Genomic DNA, 24033 nt, shown 5'->3' on the forward strand with positions numbered 1-24033 from the left:
TATTTTACGTAACGCTTTACGTATTTTTTACCATATTTAGGGTATGGGTGGGTAGAAAAGGTTAATTATTAACATTTGATGTGACTTTTGGTCACTGTCGACTAGGGTAGATCATTCGAATAGAAAAAATATATATTGTAGTTGCTATAGCAACGACAAATTTCAGGCTTGTATTAGACTAACAACAAAATAACTATGACTTCTGCAATAACCCTATGTTACTTTTAATTGTCTACACTGCCTTTTTTTTTTCTCAAAAAACCTACGGGTTAAGCAAAATATTAGTTAAATAGTCTAAGACCTAAAAGACTCGGCTTGAATATGGTTTAATTATTCTAGAACAAAATTAACAACAACCGTTTTGTGATAAAATCTATATTATTATGCCCGTATACGTCTGTCCGTCCGTCCGTCTGTCTGTCTGTCAGGCAAAATGGTAGCTTAGCTGCGACGGGCGAACACGTGGATTTTTCCACGGGGTAACGACTTGTATCAACAATTGTTCCTACAGTTAGTACATTTTCCAAAGGACATACAGCTAGTTATTTTACTAGTATTGTTTTTCTTAAGTAGTCTCCATGTAAAACCGCACTTAAAATAGTTAGCTTTCACTTTAAATGAGAAGTTAAATCTAAGGCATGGAATACACGGTCAATTTATTTTGCACCATTCCTCCAAAAAAAAAACTTTAAGAACATTTAGTTTGATATTAAGATTGGGAGCATAATAAGAACATGCTGGACCCCAACCAACCCTTTAAGGTTAAAACATTGTACGAAAAAGTATATATTGTGTTTGGATTCAGTTTTACCTTTTTTCCAAATATATACAAAGATCTTTGCCCACTTCTCTTCCCTGTGTACACTTGTATACGTTTGTTTCTCTAAAGATGAATTTAAACTGAAATATATAAAGAAAATCGTGAATTGATAAAAGAGATTTTATCTTGGTTTGTCTGTTTAGTTTTTATATTATTGTGGAACGTTTATCATTTCTTGAACATAATAGTTTAGTAGGCGACGTTAAGGGGAGATCATTTTCCCGAAATGTCGCCTACTAAACTATCATTTTCAAGAAATGATAAACTTTTCACAATAATATGATCTAAAAGAATTGAATATGAATTTAGTGTGTATCCCATGCTTTATAACGATAATGAAAGTCAATTAACTTAACAAAACCATATTCTAAGTGATATGAGATTTAATCTTATCTTATTTGGATACAGATATGATTGTATTTGCCAGCAGTTGAAAGAAGAACTTTCAAAAGAGGTGAGGTTTTAGAATTACTTTTATCATTTCTGTTAACAAGTCCCAATATCCATAAAAATAGTTTTTCTAAATAATGTCGGAAATGTAATTAATATTGGAGTAAAATAACTACAGAAAGTAAATCAATACAGATTCACAAGAAAAATAAAACTAATGATAAATCCAGAACTATTGTTATTTTGTGGCAAAATTCAGACTCGATGTTCTTCTGTTGACAACAGTAATCGAGTTTGAAGCTGTTGTTATTTTATTCTTATTTTTTAGCAAAATCAGAGGCTTTCAGGAAAGCGTGTAGCTATTTGTTTATTTTGACATTTTTCGTCATCTCTTTAACCTTAAACACGAAATCACAAGCAGTACGAAGATCTTGTCGGCCTCATTGTCGCCTAATTAATAATTTCATCTCCACGCAGTTGTACTGTACAGTAATTTGAGCTTGAAAACAAATTAGAATAAAAAAACGCTGCCATCTTGAAAATTAAAAATCGTTCAAGACCGCAGTGATCCAACCTTAGTAATGTTATCAAAAATAACATTTATTATAAGTGTCTGTTTTTTTAATATTTTGTCATGCAATCGTGACGCTGTGAAGTAAAAAGTTCTCAATTTGAAAGTTCGTAAAATAGCAATAAAAGTACAAAATAAAAAATAAAACTGCATCTAAAGGATTTGTTTATGATTTTTGACAACAAAACATGGCAGCATCACAGTCCTGTAAAATCTTTTCCCCACTGCAATTGTTGCAGGCTACTACCAGCTCTTATAGCATCAGCAATTTTGTGTAATACACTCACTACTCCCTTTAGTTTCCACAAGTAACCCCACCCACTTTTAAGACTATGGTTTTCCTTACCAATTTTTTAGACCCGTGCGCCCTCTATTCGTTATTTTTGCTTGAAGAAATAAAACTTAAGGAATAAAGAATAAAAGTGTTTCACTTAATAAATATCTTTCCTTCTTTTTCTTTTGCTAAAACCATCTATTTCCAATAAACATACACATGGTTTCGTGACATAAAGTTATTGATTTCACTCTCTTCTCCAACATTTTTTCATATCCGTGTATAAGTCCGCATAGCTCCACCCAGTTATGATAAGCCCATGTTTTTGTATGATTTTTCATGGGGTAGGCCCAAGACTTTTATGTGCAAAAATGCCGTATTTTTGGGAAAAGCGCTGTTTTTATCAAAATATTTTTATGAGCATATCAAGCAAATATTGCAGGTTAAAAAAAAAAATGATGTATTGTAGCCAACTTGGTTAAAATGTTGGTATTCATATAAAAAAGCGTGTAATTTGTTGGTGTAAGGGACGTGGCAGAGAATAAATAACACAGTGATTAGCTTTTTCATTAGTAGTTCTTAGCACCCTGTTCAAATTTCTAAACCTTTTAATTCAACCTTTAAACGACATGCTTTCTTTGAAAGTCAGTCCAAAAAATACTTCCAAATTCAGTCGAAATAAGCATCAAATCGCAAAATATTTCTCAAATAATAAAATTTTTTTTTTTTCAAATGCCAGGCGAGTATTAAATGCTATTGCATACATAGGACCTTTCAGATAGGACCAGCAATTAAAAATCTGAAGTTTTAGTTTCAGTAAGCCGTTCTATTAACAGCATTAGGTGATACACAAATTTGTGTATAAGCTGTATTGTTTTTTAATCATCTGCGTTCTAATATACACGTGATGCAATGTTTACTTACCGAAATATTTCTGTTGACTCAAACTTTAGAGGAACCAAGCAGATTATTCGAGTTATCGCGAAATTTGATAACTCAAATTTTGCCCAAAAAAACAAATTCAAACTTTTCAGGACATGTATATATATGCTAGTCGTTAGCTTGTGGAAAATTCCATGAAGATCGCCTGCGTAACCCTGCATTGCTATTTTTTGCACTGAAGTGAAGTAATGAATTTGTTTGGACTGAGAATATTAGTATGATTATAGGTGCGATTATAATGGCATTTTTCAATACGATTTTTAAATTAGCTTACAGGCAGACAGTGAGTATTAGAGGAGCCGGGAGACCCATCGTCAAAATGCCGGGTTATATCACCCGTGATAAAGCATTGAACGCCAGTTTTAGCGTTTAAGTGCAAGCAGACCGTGCTGCACAATAGGGTTAGGGGCTTTTAGTATACAGTGGATATACAGTGTGTCCAGTGGAGTGCTTGCAGCGATATATCTCAAGTGAACCCACCATATACAAGCAATATTTTACATGTACTATTCTATTAAAAAAGGCTACTGCACCACCGGATTAAACAAGGAATAAAAAATGGTACCTTTTGATGTGTGAAATTTACTTATGCAAAACAGCCTAAATTCAATTTTTTTATTCAAATTTCTGATGCTAAATTTCATTGCGGTTATTTGAAAGAGGATGAAAAGTTGTTTTAAAAATGGATAGTTTCTTATAAGAATTGCGCATAGGTAGAATATCCATATTGAAAAACAAAAAAAGTCAAAACTTAGCTGACGCAGCACATGTTTGAAAGCAAACACACATACATATCATACAAAAAGGACATCTTAAGCTAGGTTGTACCCAACTTCCAGAAAAACTACCCTTTGCTTTAGCTGTTTTGATAATGCATGCGATGGTGATTAACCCTATTCGGTCCGTTTCTTTTACATTTTTTTAATAATTCCTTAATGCTATGTTGCATGGCTACGATACTGACTTAATGCAATTTTTTTAGGTTCCATACCTTTCAGAGGTTTTCATATTGGCTGTTACGCGAAACTACCCCTAAATAACTTTTTTTGTCATTATCCTTAGAACTTTAAACTAAAAACACAACTTTGTTTCATCAAAAAATTTAATTTTGCATGTTTTGTGATTAATCCGATTTCCCGATATTTTCGGATTTTACCCAAAAATAGGAAAAAACGGATTTTGGGGCAATTTTTTGCAATTTTTAATGCGATTAATGTATAAAAAACGGAAAATATGTCAAACAACTTTATTTAGCTTTCAGAAACTTAAAACAGAAACTTTTGATGACGTCACAAAAAATGTGCTGATGCAAGCAAAAATTTATTGCTGCCATTTTGTTACTTTTGGACGTGCTAAGTTTGGAAAAGTCTATGAAAAGTTATAATATGTTCATAGAACCCCGAACCGAATAGGGTTGAATAAATATGAAGGTGTTTTAAACTTATGACATAAACAGTGTTTAGAAGAGTGTCTGAGGGGACGCAACGGTTGGTAATTTAATCATTACGCCCATTGAAGGGGTAATAGTTTTCTGAGACACAAAGAACATTAGGAGAATTTCGTTTTAAAAGTTGACTACACATTCATTTATAAAAGAGCCACTTTGTTGGGTTGTGTTTCCTGAAAAATAGCGCAAGAGCTGTGAACATCATATTTCCAGATGTAACAGCTTCTTTAAAGCACTATCTCTGAATTACTAACCATTAAGTTGTTTATACAATAAAAATGTGTTCGTGTCATTCTATGAGCATGGCATCTCGATACTTAAGACTTTAATAAACACCGAAAAAGGATAAATACTGAAGTGTTTCGTTCTTATTTCAAAAACCAATAATAAGCCATGCGAACTAATAGTAAGGCATACTTTTGATATTCATTAGGAGTAATACATAGCTACAGTTGCGTTTCACTGATTTTTTTTTAGACTGCACAAGGAATAGAAAATGGAAGTATTCGATTCAGTTTTCAATACCGTTTCAACTTTCACCAGCCCTTTCATTATCATTTTCATCCTCGCTATTATAATACTGACCATGTTGATTCCTCGCAAAATACGAAGATGGAGTATCAATGTTTTGACATGTTGTTTCAAATCCTGTCCAATTCGTTTATCTTGTCGTAGGGCAGATTATGATATTGAAACAATGATTGACCGTTTCCAGGAAGACTTACCAGATCCGTACTATTTCATTAAGCGCTTAGATCAAAATCCTTATTTAGTAAAGATCCTCGATGTCTTGAACAGAAATGCTCGCCACTTTCAATTTTCCATACTACCTTGTGGAAGTTTGAGGGAAGGTTATGGTAAAGAGCCACCTACTACTTCAGTTTTGTCTGCTGACTACGATATGATGTTATACCCATGGCGATGTTTAGCAAAGATTCCAGATAATTTAAGGTATGATCGTGGCGAGCTGCCAGAATCAGGGGGAAATGTTGTTTTTGAGGTGGCTAAATCTAACACTACGAGACCTGGATTTTGCCTAATCAAATACAGACAAGCAATGCATGAAGTCGCGGAAAGTCAAAAACATTGGTTTAAGTATGGTGTTTTACATGCCCTTGACGAGACGAATGACGTTACGGTTCTATGTAATGCAAATGTGAAATTGAAAATCAAAGAGGCGTTGGAGAAATCAAAAGGAGAGCTTTTGGATATTGACAAACTCGATCTAGAGAGTGATTATCATGTTGATATTACATCGCACGGTCCAGCTGTTAACGTTAAAATAGTGAAGGTTAATAAAGATATTTGTCCCCACAAAATTGTTGAGTACTGTACATATTGCTGTATCTGTTGTTTCTGTGGCTGTTGCTGCCTTTTATGCTGCGGAAAATCTTGCCACGACTGCTGCAATGGAGAGAAAATAGAACATTGCGTATTTGAAGGTGACTTTGTCCTTTCCATCTGCACTAAAGAATGGCCTCAAGAAGCCAGAGGTAAATAGTTTTTGACAAAATTTATAATAGAAATTGTGTGAGGATAAAAAAATTGTTCAATTAATGTTATCGAAAAATTTTAACAGCTATCTGTTTGCTTATATCTAGTCTATGTAAAATAAGGTTAACAAAGGTGCAGGCATGCTTTCTAATTTTACCTTGTCACATATAACACCAACCAAAGTGATTCTCGTAAAGCATGTTTATACCAGAGAAAAAGCACTGTTTAGCTTCTTAGAATTCTCTCCTTTCGTCTTATTTGTAGGTTGGTTTGATCGTGCCCGTGCTTGGCCATCTTATGAAACTGTGGAAATAATACGAAGATCTGCAATCCACATTATTCCCAAAGCTTCAACCTCACTATGTGCCATACGATACGTTACGCGTAAGTCCTAAGGATGTCGAAAACAAAATAAAAATCTTCATGCAACCTTTTTTTACCGTAGAGTCTCTCTGTTTACATTATTTGTAAAGATTTCTCCTCATCTTAAATACATACAAATTTTCTTTTTGTCAATTTGGAACTAATTATGTGTTCTTTTATATTTTCCTACTTTAAAGTAATTTACCATGCGTGTTCGAGATAGAGACAGTTCACTGTATTTTGTATGGCATGAACGGTCGTTTGTGCACCGATAGCATTTGTTACAAAAAGTAATTTTCACTAATTATTCTCGAATTTACAAAATTCTTAGGTAAAATTTATTTTTCAAAAAAAACGTAACTATTGCGGAGTTCACTTACATTGTATTAAATTAGTCTCAAATACCCTAATGCAACATTTTCAGGTCAACCTCTAGCGCACAATGAAAGACCGGATGGCTTTGAGCAAGATGTCGAATTTCGATATTCTTTCTCTGAAGCGGAACAAATCTTGGCTGCAAATGTTCCTCCCCAGGCAAGGGACGTATACATTGCTTTCAAGTCCACTATGAAGCGATTGGTGAAAGAAGTTGGTTGTAGCAACATGCAGACATTCGCTTACAAAAGCATATTTTATAAAACATTGGAAGAACAAGTTCAAGGTTATTGGGAAACTAACAACTCAAACATCAGATCTGAATTCTTACTTACTTTATTTCAGGTAAAATAAAATAATACGCCTATCTCGCCTTCTCATGATAACTTAGTGCCCAAAGGACCCTGCTTTGCATCCAGTAGTTTGCCTGCGTAATGCCTTTCATTTTTTTTTGCCTGACTTTATTTACCCCACTATGACAATAATCAGTAACGATTTATTGCAAAACGGAGAATGTGAAAAGAACATCGGTTGGGAAATTAGACCATTCGAAGTACTTATAGACATCTTTAAGAAACATGTATTATTATTTTTGCCATAGAGATTTTACAGAGAATTGAGAGCTACTTATTGTCAACATTACTGGATTGAGGAACAAAATCTCTTTGAAGATTTACTTACGACAGATTCTGATCCTCCAGAAATTCAATTGCAGAAGAGGAGAGTTTATGATGAACTGTTAAGTCATGTTGAGGTAGGAAGAAATATTCATTCAAAAGAAGATAAATTATTTTAGGATTGTCACTTTTGATTTAATCCTCAGGATTATTTACGATGAAGTCCATAATTAGAGACAAAATAAATTGTATTTTTTAACCCTATTCGGTCCGGGGGGGCGGATTCCGCCCCCCCTGACGGTTTTTTTTAGTAACTCCTGATTGCTTTCTTATATGGCTATGATACTTACTGAGTTTCAACATTTATCTATTAGACACCTGCATGCTAAATTTTTAGGTCCCATACCTTTCAGAGGCTTTGATATTGGCCATTACTCGAAACTACCCCTAAAATCTCTATAAAATTCTTATAATGGGGAAAATATAATAACTCCTGTTAGGATTATCCTTAGAACTTGAAACTTGCAACACAACTTTGTTTTATCAAGAAGAATCATTTTGAATAATTTTGACACGACACTAATCCGATTTCCCGATTTTGTTGGATTTTACCCGAAAATCGGAAAAAACGGATCTTCGGGCAATTTTTGGCAATTTTTTATTCGATCCATGTAAAAACCGGAAGATATGTTAAAAGATTTTATTTAGCTTTTAGAAACTTCAAACAGAATGTAAAAATTCGCTCTAGAACAAAAGTAATTATATTATAAGCAGATAGTGGCATATTTAACAATTTTCAAGCTTCTGATGATGTCACAGAAAATGTGCTGACGCAAGCAAAAATCTATTGCCGCCATTTTGTTCCTTTTATGACGTACTATAAGTGTGCCAAGTTTAATTCAATTTGAACAATCCTATGATAAGTTATTGAGGGGGGGGGGGGGCGGAATCCGCCCCCCGGTCATAGTATGTTCGAAAATCCCCGGACCGAATAGGGTTAACATTGATAACAGCATTTAGTACCGTCAATCGGTACAAAAAGTCAAAAAGGCCTGAGAACCAGTGTGATAACTTATTAACTTCTTTGAAGTCCTCCATGTTATTTTTTACACTGCCTTATGGGTAAATAATATCAAAAAGTTAACATACCATTCTGTCACATTGAGGAGCACTGTTGTGGCTGTCATTACGATGGTAAGATTTATAAGTTGTCAAAAATATTAACCCCTTGCACAACACATAATCACTTTTTACCCCGACTAGATAGAAGAACTAATCGAAAGCATACTCCTTTTCAAGCAAGCACTGCTTGAACTCAAAATGGTTAATAAATAGCAACTCATTTTTAACTCCAAATCTTTTGTTTTGCATTATCTTATTTTTGAAAAATTGTGGTTCTATTTACACTAAAAAAGGAAAATCAAAGATCAGTGAAAAAACTTTATTATTAAATAAAAATAGTTACTCGAAGTAAGTAAAAGTTCTTGGTGGGTAAAAAATATTGCCAACTGAGCCAAACCATTTCTCATTTTACCGAATTTTTTATAGCGTAAAATTCAGATTTTTAAAAAGGTTGATAACTCGTTTTAGCGACTTGTGGAAAATCCTGGTCTCTATATAATGGATGATTGGACCGAAACTAATCGATGCATTCAAAAGCATTGCTGTTTTTGTGACCTATCAAATTCAAATTGTGGGAAAAGGAAAATTGAAATACCATGCTGTTATCCGGAAGAACACTGCTGTGGTTGTCCTCATCATGATTATGAAAGAAAAGAAGTTTTCCAGCTCTACTAAGCATTGCAGCGCTTGGTTTTGTTGCCAGCAGTATTTTGTCTTAATGATGACATGTGACAATGACAAAATTGATCTGTCAAAGAGGATAACTTTTGGTTTAAACACCTTCTGTAATTAATTTTTTTCACTTAAAATTGATTTTAATGTAAACGACAGATAAATGTAAGTAACAGACGGGTTATCAATTTCTAAAAGTGACAGCAACCTAAAAGTTTTGATTATCGGGATGCACTCTCCTACTTTGTGTTCATTGAAAATTACTTGTTAGGTGTAAATCTTGCCTTTCAGGAGAAACAAATTGTTATCATACACAAAACAGACAAAAATTTTTCAAAAAATATGTAAATTCGTAGTAAAGATCTTTAATATAAAATTATACCTTAAAGGGAATTAATTTTGCAAGAAAATTTTCGAAAAAAAAATTTAATTTTCGCTAAAATTCGCGAAGTTGACAAGTCCTAAGATTTTGCAAGAATAAATTTCACGAATATCGCGATAAAAGAATTTGATGACTTTATACTTTTTTTATGTGGAAGTTAAAACTTGCATACATATTTCAATCAGAATTCCGAAGAAAGAAATCATTTTTTAAGAAGGGAGTAAAACAAAAGTTTCGTGGGAATTAATTTTAGCAAAATTGACAACAACTCGCAAAATGTTACTGAAATTAACTCCTACAAAATTAAACCCCTTAAGGTAATTATTGTTTTAAAGCTGATAAGTTGAACTTCGAATAGAAAAAGCTAAATGCATTGTACTCTTCAATTCTGTTCATCTTTTGGTTGATACGTGAAAAAATTTCGCTGGAATTCATTTTCGCAAAATGTGGAAACAGAAACTAAATGTGTTGCTTATTTCACGAGACACAATTCGCAAGTCTTGCATGGTTCACTTTTTGCAGCAACATAAATTAAATAAATACACTGTTTCTGTCCTTTACTGATAATGCTATTTTGTTCCACCTCCATCACTTTGACTTCGTACTTATAAAACTCCACCTTTCATTTTTTTTCTAATTGACGCCATCATGGTTAAAATAAATAAAACAAAAGATGGCAAGAATTTCCCTACGGAGCAGCTCCAGGTCGAATGTATGTCTCGTTTAGAGGAAAATTCAACCTTTATTGCGCTAAATACGAGGCAAAAATAAAATTGCTTAAGTAATTCTCGTATTAATAATTAGAGCTGATGAAATACCTTAATTGCTTAATCATGTAACATTCTGCTCAAACATTTCAAGCCGAAAATATGCAGAGAGATTTCTTGCAGAACAATAATGTAGAAACAAATGTTGAAAGACAGCGTCCGCAACATGTCTACGGCAAAAAGTTTAAATAGTATAATAACTTGAAGAAAGACTTAGATAAGCGCTTTTTAACAAGCCTGCACAAAAAAGTAATTGCACTTCCGCATTCCGCCTCCCGGTTGAACCTAGTAATAGCAAAAACCGTCGGCCAGCAATATTTGTAGCATTCGGATTATGCTCCTGCAGAAACAGATCCAAAAGTCTGTTGTTGCAGAATCAATTGAGTGTAAAAATTTAACACTTAAAGGTTAACCAAGGCAGTTTGATTTTCGAAGACTTTATATACCAGTAAGAGTGTAGCTACCTAACTGATTTTAGCATAAGACTTATTATTAGGAATTTTGTTATAACCAACTTTCATTATTTTTAGTTGACATCAACTCACACAATTTCATAGATCGTTCACGTGTTCTTCAAAAGAAGTCATTGCATTACCAAATTTGATTTTTCGACTGTCTTGTGTTAAGTATCCAATATCTTACTTTCACAAGATTTAAGTCTGTAAACTACTCCAAGTGCTCCGGTGGCCAAAAAACTACACAGAACCGAATCCAAGTGCCCCGAGATTTTAATGTGGTTTAAAAATATAGATTATATTTTTTGCATAACTAAGAAACCACGGCTCCTTGTAAACAAATATGGCTGTTTCAAAAGCGAAAGTGCTAGCGCTTTTAGCCTTCATTGAAGAGGAAAACGAAAAAGATAACTGACCTAATTCTACCATTGGTTGCTACAATAATTTCTACCGACCGTGTTGATGCTGTTAGGATACCAGGATACTTTAAGATAGCAAACACCTTGTATACCTATATGACATTTAATTTAAATGTAATTTTAAATTGTGATGGCGACTGAGGCATGGCGCTTGCATCTATCGTAGATAGTTCTCCTGTTTCATCATTTCCTCCCCATATATTCGGTAAATATAAACCGTAGTATTCACAAGCATATCCATTGACAGCATTGGTGTTCAATGACATCGCGCTTTCACTTTTAATCAAGTCATGCTTACATTTAAAGCTGTTCTGTTTGTTTATTTTTTCGCATAATTAAGTTCCGTCTCCCGTGATTAAATAATTTATGTAAAGTATTCAAAATGTTTTTACACTGCAAGAGTTTAACTGGCAAAAAAATGTGCGCCAAAGAAAAGGGTTTTCAGAGTAAGAAGATTTTGTCCGTAGTAAGTCAAATTATAAAGTGAACTGCTCCTCGAGGAGTTCATCCAGATTTGATTCTGAGTGCTCCAAATTACCAAAGAAATGGTAATTAGAGCACTTGGAGCATCCAGGACCAAATTTTGTGTGCGAGAGAAAGAGCCCCCAAGTTTGTTGTGTAGTGAGGCATCATGGCGACAATTAATACCAAATCATTAAAAGACATATACGAAGCACTGAAAGAAGTAGAGGTTGCCAACTCGAAGACAAAGGTTCCTTTAAAGTATGGGATACCAAAGAACACATTATCCAACTGGATAAGAAATAAGAACAAACTCATTGATGCAGCCAGGAAAGGAAGTCGTTCAAAACCTCAGCGTTTGAAAGAAGGATTGTTTGCAAACTTAGATGAACCAATGTTCGAATGGATTCTCTTGTTGGTAGCAAGGATGCTGCTGTTTCTGCTCTAATTTCAAAACTAAAGACACGCAATTCGCCCGGAAAAACATTTAAGGTTTCCAAGCTTCAGATTAAGACTCTCCAACTTAAAAACGAAAAATTCGTTGGTGGGAAGCATAGCAAGTTTCGCCTGACTAAAATGACAGGAGCTACAGTTGGAGATAAATTATTAATGTTTCTCATTGGTGATTCCACAAAACGCAAATAAAACTTGCCCTGAAACCAGGAAAAAGTTGGATAGATAGAGGACTATTTAACGAATGGGTTCCTAAGTATGAACGACAATTAACGAAGGAAAATCAAAAAGTTGTTCTATTAGTTAACAATTGCCCAGTCCATTCGACCGTTGACAATCTTGAATCGATTGAATTGATCTTTCTATCGCCAAATACTACCTGTAAGCTACGGCTGATGTGTCAAGGCGTGATTCGATCGCTTAAAGCCTGCTATAGAGGGTTTTATGTTTCGGGAAATTGGCAGATGCAATAGAGAAAATAAACCACTTTCGAAATTCTCGGTATTGAAAGCCATGCAAATCCTTGATGTTGCTTGAGGTAATGTAAGAGTTGAACTATACTTTATAGCTAAAGCCAGAATTTCTGAGAAAAATCAAGCTGATGCTTTGCAGGATGTCGATGACCTCTTCAAGGAACTGCAGACCAGTAAGAAAGCCTTGTAGTTCAAAACTCGGAGTTAAACTTCCTGGCTGCAAAGGATTTCATGACAAATAGATCTAAAAGACGCTTATTGGCACGTGCAAATCTTTTACCCGGATTAACGAAAATATCCGAGATTCGAGTGGAATCAAAAATTAAAAGACATAATGCTCTTAGCTTCTGGCTTAGGCCCGGCTCCTTGCAAATATAATTATCGTCCCGGGTATTGTGCCTGAGAGAAGAAGTTTAGTATTGTTTATTTTGATTTGATTTGATTTGATAACTTTACTTAGAGTCGATAAAATATACAATGTTGTATAAGGTATTTTAATAAAATAAAATGAAATAAAATTAAAACTGTACCATTTCCCTGCCAGAAATGATTCATCAATTGAATGAGATAATAATTTCTGGGAGGGAAGGTGGTTAGCCTACTAAGGCTAATTAAGATCGACTATTATTAAAATATAAAGGAAAAATGTAAATTTAGTTTATATAACCCAAACATGGTATATAGGTAGCACATAGACGGCATTTGCAGTGTAGACTATCCAACTGCCGAATCTTATTGCAGAAAACGCTAAAAGATGTCTCACTCTTCACTGCCACTTGAAGACTGTCCCATAACTGAGCACCAATATGAGAAGCAGACTGTAGACCAAATCTTGTAGATCTAATTATGTTTCTCACAATAACGCACCCTCTTCGCAAATCGTATAGTGGAGTTTCTACAAAAAGAAAAACACTGTGCATATAGGATGGGCTTAAACCAATTCTAGTCTTAAATACCTCTCTAAGTAATAACTCACAATAAGGACGGTGCATAGTTTTGCAGACCGATCTCTCTTGTGTAGGATCATAAGGGCTCTGCTTTGCACTCGTTCTATTTTTGCGAGAGATGACCAAATAAGAGGACAATATCTGGTTTCTCACGCTACAAACGAATTCGCTATAATACTTCGTTTATCAAATGACATAAATATAGATATTCGTCTTAAAGCAGATAACTTGGCACTAACCCTCTTGCACAATGCACTTACAGGCTTTGTGAAGGAAAGGGCATTGTCAAAGTTAACACTCAACAATTTTACATTGCTACATTCCTTTAAAACGTTTTCAATTAAAATTTATTAAAACAGGAGAAAGCCTTGCTTTCCCAAACACAATTAGTTGACACTTGTCAGCATTAAGCTGAAGACCATTTTTAAAGAACCATTCCGATACGAAAACTAAAGATTTTTCTAACTTCTGCTTCACTTTAGTGATGTCAGTAGGCAATGCATAAAGTGTATTTCATCAGCATAGTTGCATATGCTCACGTCTAAAATCTAGCATGAGATCGTTCAAATAAATATTAAAAAGTCCTAATTAAGCCCTGAGGCACACCAATAAACAGATCAAGCCATGAGCTATATTTGCCACCTAATCCTACCCTTTGCTTACGACTAGTGAGGTAACTACGAATGACATGTATAGCTTGATTTGAGAAACCATATGCATGCATCTTTGCAAGAAGTAATTATGGTCAATGCGGGCAAATGCTTTACTCAAATCCATTAAAACGGCTGCTACATATTTTCCCTGATATAATCCCCTATGCCAATCGTGCAGCATGTGTAATAAGACATGTCGTGAGCCATAGCCTTTCCTAAAACCACTCAATAACGGTAGCATCTTACCCCACATGAAAGAAGATATCTGATCATATAAATTACGTTCAAATGTTTTAGAGACAGATGGAAGCATACTTATAGGCCTAAAGTTTTCCTTTTTTGTCTTGGGACCCTTTTTGTGAAAAGGATTAATGTTGGCACGTTTCAATAAATCCGGAAAACCTTTTTCGTAAGCACATTCATTGTTGAAAATAAAAGTAAGGTCTTTAGCATACACATCAGCAACCTGCTTTAATACCTTTACCGGCATATCATTTTTAGGCGAACTTTTATTTTCCTTCAAGTTCATAATATATTTCTTCATCGTGTCTTCATCAATTGTTTCTTTTCGTAACGATTTTGACATGAATGGACCATTATTTGCACGCACTATTCTTTTCTTTAGAGGTGCGTGTTTATACTTTCTCTAGAATCTAGTGCTTGACCAAGATCGTTGCTGAAGGCTTGTCAAAGTTCTTGCAGGATCGATACGTAAACGTTTTGGGCAAGGCTTTTGGTATCAAAGCTATGAAAGATGTCACAGTCATTTTGTGCCAGTCAGATAAGTCTGTCTCAAAAGTTTCACAGTTTTTAAAACGTCTTTTTTGTGTTACCCAAATATGATCTATGCATGTCAGGTTTTCAACCGATTTAAAGCAAGTTGGTTCTCTAACATTATTTTCAAGATTGATGACATTTACAAAACGTTCCATATACTGGTTCGACGGTTCTACATTGAAATCACTGAGAAGTATAATATTCTCGTAGTCAAGTGTTTGAATAATTCTGATAGTATGGTCAACGAAATACTCAGCAGGTTGTGTCGGTGGTCTATACGTGCCAACAAAAAGCCATTTTTCACTTCGAAAGTTTAATTCCATAAAAATGGCTTCAACATCATCGGGAATGACATCCACAACAATTTGTTTGCAAATTATATATTCGTTTATATAACACATCAGGCCACCACCATGTTTGTTTCGATCATACCGGAATAATTTGTGGTAGCCATCGATACAAAACTTTGAAGTTGTGAATGAGTAATCCAGCCTCGTTTCTGAAACCACTAGTATATCCAAATTTCTTTTTTTTTATTCCTGCAAGTTCAAGACATTTTATTTCTCAATGACTTTATGTTAAGGTGCTAAATTTGAATAGTTGAAGGGTTTTTAAACATCTCAATTTCAACATATTATCAAAATTATTTACCATATCAGTTTGCTGTAAATTACCATCTATGCGCGTGGACCATCGAGATTTTTCGACAGCTCTGATGAAATTACGAGAAAGGATTTTGGCGCCTTTTTTGTTTAAGTGAAGTCTACTATTGTTTAGATGTAATGTAGGAATTATGTTTTTGTGCGGTATATATTGAATGTTTCGTTCATTACACATCTTTTTCAATATCTCCTTTACTCCTGCTACTTTTCCTGTCCGTTTTTCATTTCTATCGATTATGCTTGATACAACAATTCTAGTGCTAGTATTTGAAGACACAATTAGATCAATAATGTCTTACAAAATTTCTGATGGTGTTTTGTTTGATGGCAGTTCGTTAGTGCCAATATGAAGAATTATCTCATTTAGATTTAAGTCAAGAATATGTTTTATGTACGTTTTCATTCATGATACTTTGGCTCCCGGAAAGCACTTTACTGCGATGCTCGAACATCCTTTAAGTTTTGAGATAGACTTTGACCAATTTATGTGTTTCAGTAAACTGTCACCAATGAAGAAAGTTTTAAGTTTTGTGCGATGATCAGCGTAAACACCATGGCAATCAGGCCAAGTTTTCAAGGCGTTTTCGTAAAGAATTTTTGTCCCGATTTTGATTTAACGAGTGGACGGTTTTTGTCTAAACGTTCTTATTTGTTCATCTGAGCTAACATACTTTGTTGATGTGCTGTCATTATCAGTTCTTTGACTTTTAAATTGTTTGTACTTAGAGTTATGTCCGACATGCACAGCTTTCAATTGATCGATAATCTTTCTATTAGTGTCTTTTATAAGAAATGATGAAGTATTTAAAAAATCACTAATAATTGGATCTTTATCTTTGTTTTGTCCAGGGGAAGCGTCTTGATGAGAGTCAAATTTTGACGAACTTTTAATTTGCTCGTTTCCGTGAGGAGAAAAATGAGCGTTCATGCAACAATGATTTTGTTAGTTTGAAACTTGTTAATTCCTTTAATTGGTTTTTTAGAAATTCCTTCTCGGTTCGCAGTTCCGTGTTTTGACGCTCTAAAGTTGACATTCCTTTATTTTGATTGTTTTCATTATTAATAATGCATGTGTTAACCTGCAAAAGAATATCGAGTTTTAGATTCTGTAATTTTTCGTCCAAATCTATAATATCAAGTAGTAAAATACTTGAAGATAGTAAAATACCTGAAGATACATTTTTAACCACTTTAAATTCAACGTCGTTTACCATATTTTCTTCAAAATAAAAGATCTTACTTTCTTTGTGCATTTGGTTATCTTTGAAATGGTATCGCTGACCTCGTTATTTTGGTTACACACGTCCGTGTCCGTGTCCGTGTCCGCCATCTTTCTTTTCTGATTACATTTATATTCACAAGTTCAACTATTGCATCTCTTCTGTTACAGTTACTTATAATAGATATAGTAGATATATATAGATAAAATTAAATAAAAATAAAAAACTTGAATAAATTAATTAACGAAAAAAGTTAAAACCAATCTCTTCATACTTTTTTAATTATAAGTCCTGTCTTCGCTTTGTCATTTGAGAAGAACGAAATGTATTTATGGCTCCTATATTTAAAATCGTGTTCCAGGAGTGTGAAAAAGTTTACATTCGTTATTCTCAACCCAGGATAAAAAAGTATTGTGTTTACACGCATATTTTTCTGATTTCATCCAAGGATAATGTAAATTGAAGTGTTTACATACATTTTTTTCTTGATCTTGATTTTATCCCTCCCAAAATGTGTAAACGTTGTGAAGACTTTCACTAGAGGCAGGGGTGAACTCGCCCCGGGACAAAACTTACCCCGGGATAAGATTTCGAAAAAGAAATGCTGAAACAGCAGATGTTTAATGAAAACATACATAGATGTCATATATAAATGACATCTTAAGTCATGTTGTAGCCAAATTCAGGATGATTTGGGATGTGGATATGTGTTTCTTAGTTTTTCAGTAGTTCGTTGAAGTATTCTCTTCGCTTAAACTGTTTTGATAATGGCTGTGATATGGTTAAATATGACATAAACGAAGTTCCCAAGAGAGAGGGTGAGACGGTTGGTAATTATTACGGTGTTGAAAAAGAGTGACAGTTATCTGAGACACTAAGAAACCAAAAGGAGATGTTTAAAATCTAGACTGCCGATTTATTTACAATAGACAGCTACGAACACTTCTTATGCTCTGCATATTACGTAGACAGGATTCTATGGGAATAGGAATATCGGCGGGGAACCTCTTAAGCTTTAATTATTACATAGATGATGGTAAAGATTAAACTAGAATAGAAACTAATCAAGACAGTTAGTTCCCATTTCTCTTGTTTTAAGCTGCTTATGTGTTGCATAGTAGAAAACTGGGAGCAATATAACTTTTTAAATAACCTATTTCGTGATTGATTAGTTAGTTGTTGTGCAGCCCAATTAGCATCTCATTATGTTAAACAGTGGCTTGCAAGCTTTTAAGAATGTATAACAAATTCTTTCAAAACATGTAAAACAGCATAGAAATGTCCACAGACAATCATATTTTAATCATTTTTACTTAGTAGCACGGTTTTTTGCACTGTTTAAGAACTTGAAAAAAAAAGATTCGTAGTTGGAAATCGTGATATAACACTAGGTAACGATAATTTTGACTACTGTAAGAGGAGAGCGCCTCGAGTAGTCACTATATACAGCGAAATTGATGTATCTCATTTTTCTATATAGGCTACCCAATATTGAAATTGTGGTTACGGCACAGTTATTTGCGTGAGTCGGTTAAAAGTCTTTCATTCCAGAATAATTTCACGTTATAAAATAATAAAAACAGCAAAATTGGGAACATATGGTCTACTGGCACAGACTAAATTTCAGCCAGATCTTTTTTGTATTTCGTTGTTAATCTTTGTAATTTTTTAGGTAAAAAATATGGTAATATTAAGGGGATTGCGCAGATTTCTAAACTATCCTTTACCTCGAGAACATATTTTATTAAAGAGACATGCATCAGCATTTTCTTTCGTTGCTGAGAAAATTGCAATTAATGGTATGTATAGATTTATAAAATTTGAGAGCTAGAAAGATGGGTGGGATGGATGGGATTGGATTAACTTTTTTGTATTCTAGGCGAAACTAAGAGAATGAATTTGTATCAATCTATAACCAATGCAATGGATATTGTCATGGAAACTGATGATACAGCATGTAACTTATATTTATAAATTATTGTTTTGTTACTGTTTTTATTATTTGTTTCTGTTTTTATTTTTCATTGTACTTGTTGTTACTATTCTTGTAGTTTTTAATTTTATCTTCAGTAATATTTGGTGAAGATGTGAGCTTTGGTGGTGTTTTTCGTTGTACTATGGGCTTGGTTGATAAATATGGTATGCTTGTCTAAATTTCTTAAACAAGGCTGGCTGTTCAAATTCATTAAAAGGCTTACTACCTAATAGTTTCATGTATGTCTCATAGGTTTACCTAATATTTAACTTGACTTATTGTAACAAAAAATTACTCTAAGTTAATGAAACTTGGCAAAATTGTCAAGTAAGTCATGTTTTTTTGTTAAGGTATGTCCATTTGTTTATGGTACAGAGTGGTCCACTTCCTAAAATCTTTAAAAAAAAACCTGAACAATGGGAATCCTCCTATATAATCTGGACCCTTTCCTAAAATATACATGCACTTCCTAAAATCTCCAAAAAACCCTGAAAAATAGGAATCCTTATATATAATCTGGACCTTTTCTTATAATATACACGTGGTAATAAATTGTCACAGGCAGTGATATTTTGTTACACATTAACCAGCATGATTTAAGGGAAGAACTGACTTTCGGCTTGTGTTCATTGCCTCCAAAATTTATGAACTCTCTCAAAATCTAAAAGTAAAAAAATTTTCAATTTGTGTGTGAAACAAAAAAGCGTATTTTGCACGCATGCGTAAGAAGAAAGAATAAAAAATTAAAGCTCGCAAAAAATACAACCTAAATTCAAATAAATGTCCAATTTTTATAATTTATTTGAAAATGTCTGAACACACCTGTTGAATTAATATGTTAAATCTACACGTCCCATCTCCTAGTACTTTTAAGCCGAAACAGAAATCCTGCTTCCACCAACGTTCTGCATTCGAACATTAAATTGATTCAGTGTGCATAAAAGCTCATATGTATCTGTTTAAAAAAAATAATGAACTTGCTTGCGATGATTTAGTTGCGGCAACCTTTTTATAATGTCCACAGACACTTGTAGTCAGTAATCTAATTATAACTTATAGGAAAAGACAGGGTGTTCAATACTCCACTGTGTGAACAAGGCATTGTTGGTTTTGGCATAGGTCTGGCTAACATGGGAACAACTGCCATATTATATATTTCCAGCTTTTGACCAGGTAAATATGAATGAACATTACTTTTTATTGTTAGTTTACGCTAACGACTGGCCATAATAGCCGTATTCTCTCTCTTCGCACAGCTAAATTTATGCTACAAACTGTATAAAATTATTAATCAACAAAATACCAGATACGATTACCAATTTCGTTGCGACTCTTTGTTGCAAAGTAAATCATATATTCTTTTTTAAACAAAATATTTTTAGCTTAAGTATAATTCTGTAAAACACAAAAAAGTCATTTGTATTAGGTTATACTTGCAGGAAGCAGATGTCTAAACAATTTTTTTTGGTCAGCCCGTAAACGCTGATAAAGTAATGAGAATTAGCGACTTATATTATCATTTATAGTGTGACCACAACTCCTAGAAACACCTTGAAACTCCTGCAAATAAAATAAATTCCTGGAAAAAAACTCCTGCAAAATTGAAAAAATGGCAAAAAGTCCTGGAAAATAATTATTTAAGTCTATTTTTTGCTTGGGTCCATTTTTCTAGTCATCAGGTTGTAAGAACCATTTGCGCGTTATTTTCTAATTAAATTTTCTGATCCTGCCAAATTGGATTACTTCTTTAAAAAGGTTGAAAAAAATTTTGCAGAAGTTTTGAAACTTATCTAATCTACTTGTGTAGATTGTAAATGAAGCTGCTAAGTGTCGATATCGTTCTGGGAACCTCTTTGATTGTGGTTCACTAACCATTCGAACACCATGTGGAGCGTTCGGACGTGGTGCGTTGTATCAATCTCAAATGCCCGAAGCTTACCTTGCTCACACTCCAGGTTTAAAGGTACCAGCACTCTTGTTTCATCAATATTTTTGACAGATTTCTGTTGCCATGTATTCATGTGTCTTTTTACGGCATATCTTCGTGGTAATTTTAAGTTGTTTAATTATTTATACTCTTTACTAGAAAGCGATGTGACACAAATTTCGAGCTCAGCATGATCCAAATTGTGCTTTTGATTTTCGTCTCAATGTTGCACTAAATGTTTATATAAACTAGCTCTGTTAAAAGAAAAGCGTAAAGATAAATAAAGTTAAAAAAACGTCAACCTACGTTTTGCTAAAGAGGGTACATGCTAACGAAGTGCTTTAAACATACAATCTAAATGTTTTCTTCAATCCACAACTAAGTAAAGTATGTTATTTATTTGTGCAAATTCTGCTTTCCCTTTTAGGTTGTGATTCCCCGAAGTCCAAGTCAAGCAAAGGGATTATTACTAGCATCTATTCGCGATAAAAATCCTGTTGTTTTTATGGAACCAAAAATATTATACAGAAGAGCAGGTACGTTGGTTCAAGTCTCAACACTTATACTTTAACCAAAGTTTCATACGAAAGATTTGTCAAATTATGAGGAAATAGTATTTCTGTTGAAGCATGGTTTGATGTAAACAAAAGCCTACGGCTAATAAAGGTATAAAATATTGAAACAAATTAAAATTACGCTTCCTTTTTATTTTAATTACCTATGTAAAGCATGGATGTTAGAAAGTTTTAAGCGAAGAAAGAAAATATCAGGATTTTTGCTAAAATAAATTTATCAATCTGCCTTTTTAACGTGTATGCCGATAAAGTACTTCTAATGCGCACGCGCATACAATATCTCTTCATTTTTGAAGGGAATATTACATGACAACTATGTTTTTGTATTTTATTGAAATTCATTTTCATGCAACATGTTTTCACATCACGTGCTTCACATTTTCTCATAGTTGAAGAGGTACCTGTAGATGATTACGAACTTCCGTTATCAAAAGCTGATGTAGTAGAAGAAGGTATGTACTATAAAGGAAAAAAACTTTCGCGAATAATAAAGGCACATAATCATGCATGAACAGTCCCTGATGTGTTGCTACTTCATACTTCCATACGACCACATAGGGGGATAGCCGCATTATAACACTTTTGAAAGTTACATAATTCAAAAGTTACAAAATCTCATAGTTTTTGGTTTGCTTTGCTGGTCTTTATTTTTATCACAACTCAAATCAAATACCCGATTTGTATGATGTTATGTTGATATCTTACCGTCATTCAAAGATAAGTGAGCATAATTCATACTCACACGTTAAACATTTTCATGAAAAATTTAAGTAGCTTACCCACCTACACACAATCTCCAATTTGTATTATTTTCAGGGAGTGATGTCACACTGCTAGGATGGGGAACCCAAATTCAGGTATTGAGAGAAGCGTGTAAAATGGCTAAGCAACAACTTGGCATATGTTGTGAGATTATAGATCTAAGAACTATTATTCCCTGGGACGAGCAAACAATTGTTGAGGTGAGAATTTATTAAAAACTAGTTCGCCGATTGGAAGTTTTTCTAACTCCCCTGTCTTTTTAGATTTTGTGCGTTGTGACATACTCTGTAGTGAAATAAAATGGTCTTTAATTATCTCATATTCTTAAGTCATTTTTTATTTGTGAAAATTTAAATATAGAAAAAAAATCATAAATTTCCCTCTACCTCTTGTTTTGTCATTACTGCTATTAATAAGTGCTTTCCTGTGAGTATTATATTTTATTATTTTTATCTTCTAGTCTGTTGATAAAACGGGTCGTCTTATTATCGCGCATGAAGCACCAATCACAGGAGGTTTTGCTGCTGAAATTGCAAGTACAATACAAGTATGTCTACTTTGGTTTTTACATGATATTTTGAACTATGTCACCCTTGTTGCTAGCAATTTGAAGTGCAAAGTTGATATAAATGTTATTTATGCATAATAACTTGGTTGACCAACCCAATTACTCGAGATTCAGATTTTTCACTTTCTGAAAAAAGGAACAGCTTTTCTTTACCTCGAAGTAACACTGTTGTGGTAATCTTATGTTTCCAAATTGTTTTTCTTAAACCACAACTGCATTTACTTTTTAGGAGCAATGCTTTCTTCATTTGGAAGCACCAATTCAAAGGGTGTGTGGCCACGACACTCCATTCGCGTATAATTTCGAACCGTTTTATCTACCTGATCAATTTCGTTGTTTTGAAGCCATTAAAACTGTAACAAATTACTGAGAAGAAACTTCTCGAATGGGAAGGATTTACGGTGGTGGCATCGCGCGAAATATTGCAACAATCGTCTGGCGTAAATGTTGAAACATCTAATTATAATACCACTGGCTGTATGTGCAACTTTATTTCTAAGCACCGGGAAATTTTTACATATATAGTCACAGAAACAACCCCCGTCTAGTTTTTTAAATGCTCAGGGGAGATTTTTCTAAATTAAAAGTTTAACGAATGTTTCGTAGTATTGTTAGACAAGTATCAAACAAATCAATTTGAAATTTTGGCTAACACGTATATTGTGATTCATTTCTTTCATTTTGTTTTGACTTTGTTTTAACTTTAGCTTAAGAATTTTCCAAACCTAGCTTCCACATTTCAATACTTTACTTCTTCCTACATCTGGGAACTAGTGAAAAAGAGCAACATATTTGGTCACTTGAACATTTATTACGCCATTTACAAATTTACTTATTTGTAAAGAATATTTAATATAATACATTTTTTTTAAGTATAATTATTTTATATTTATATTTTACATTCCAGTACGCACACACTTATTTGAAAATAATATTTAAGTTAATACACTTTTCTGGTTTAAATATTTTATATTCAACGTCTGCGGATGGAAAAATGTATTTAAGAATCGTCACAGCCTTTTAAAGTTTAAGCCTTGTTAACGCTTACGTTAGCGTTTGTAGCTCTGGATAACATTAATAACTCTCTGTGATGTTGGTGTTTTGTAGATTCATATTTAACGATGTAGCTACCGGGGTTATCCAATCATCTTATAACAGGAGCCACGTCACATTGGAGTTGTGATTTACACACAGTTCTCTTTAACACGCCAGCACGTTCCTCTGAAAGATATTTTCTTTCAGTTAACATCAGTAAAACGTCTGAGCTAATTAATCTGATGGCTTGTCTTAGGTAAAACAATATGAGCTTTGGTAAGGAGAGAAAATTCTAAAAAATAAAATATTTCTTTCATGTGAGTCTTGTTTGCAAAATCCATTTTTGACTCCCGGTATTTAACCTGTGAGCAGAAAAGTGTGTTCTTACCTGCTCTTGCAGATATTTCAGGAGAAGATACTTGCATGTATCTTTT

General features: G+C 33.7%; 2 protein-coding genes across 3 annotated transcripts; both read left to right on the plus strand.

The window, feature by feature from the left end:
* The first annotated feature begins 1072 nt into the window (after window positions 1-1072).
* LOC130645258 (uncharacterized) lies at window positions 1073-9317 on the plus strand. Of its 2 annotated transcripts, XM_057451186.1 has the most exons (7): window positions 1073-1274; window positions 1539-1565; window positions 4922-5937; window positions 6203-6322; window positions 6726-7021; window positions 7278-7430; window positions 8884-9317. In XM_057451186.1, exons 3-7 carry the CDS (start codon window positions 4941-4943, stop codon window positions 9088-9090), a joined length of 1773 nt encoding a protein of 590 aa, XP_057307169.1. In that variant the 5' UTR covers window positions 1073-1274; window positions 1539-1565; window positions 4922-4940; the 3' UTR covers window positions 9091-9317. The 2 variants fall into 2 exon arrangements, with proteins under 2 accessions (XP_057307169.1, XP_057307168.1); XM_057451185.1 differs by lacking the exon at window positions 1539-1565 and having other exon boundaries at window positions 1074-1274.
* An 8130-nt stretch (window positions 9318-17447) lies between these two features.
* On the plus strand, window positions 17448-23125 carry LOC130645259 (2-oxoisovalerate dehydrogenase subunit beta, mitochondrial-like). The gene is given in 10 exon segments (XM_057451187.1): window positions 17448-18714; window positions 18828-18896; window positions 19792-19879; window positions 19881-19905; window positions 20540-20695; window positions 21087-21195; window positions 21624-21686; window positions 22051-22196; window positions 22457-22543; window positions 22794-23125. Coding segments are annotated over 10 exon segments (948 nt in total). The 5' UTR covers window positions 17448-18650; the 3' UTR covers window positions 22935-23125.
* Window positions 23126-24033: the final 908 nt, after the last annotated feature.

The sequence above is a fragment of the Hydractinia symbiolongicarpus genome, chromosome 5, assembly GCF_029227915.1.
Source record: "Hydractinia symbiolongicarpus strain clone_291-10 chromosome 5, HSymV2.1, whole genome shotgun sequence".
In the NCBI taxonomy this organism is placed as follows: Eukaryota; Metazoa; Cnidaria; class Hydrozoa; order Anthoathecata; family Hydractiniidae; genus Hydractinia; species Hydractinia symbiolongicarpus.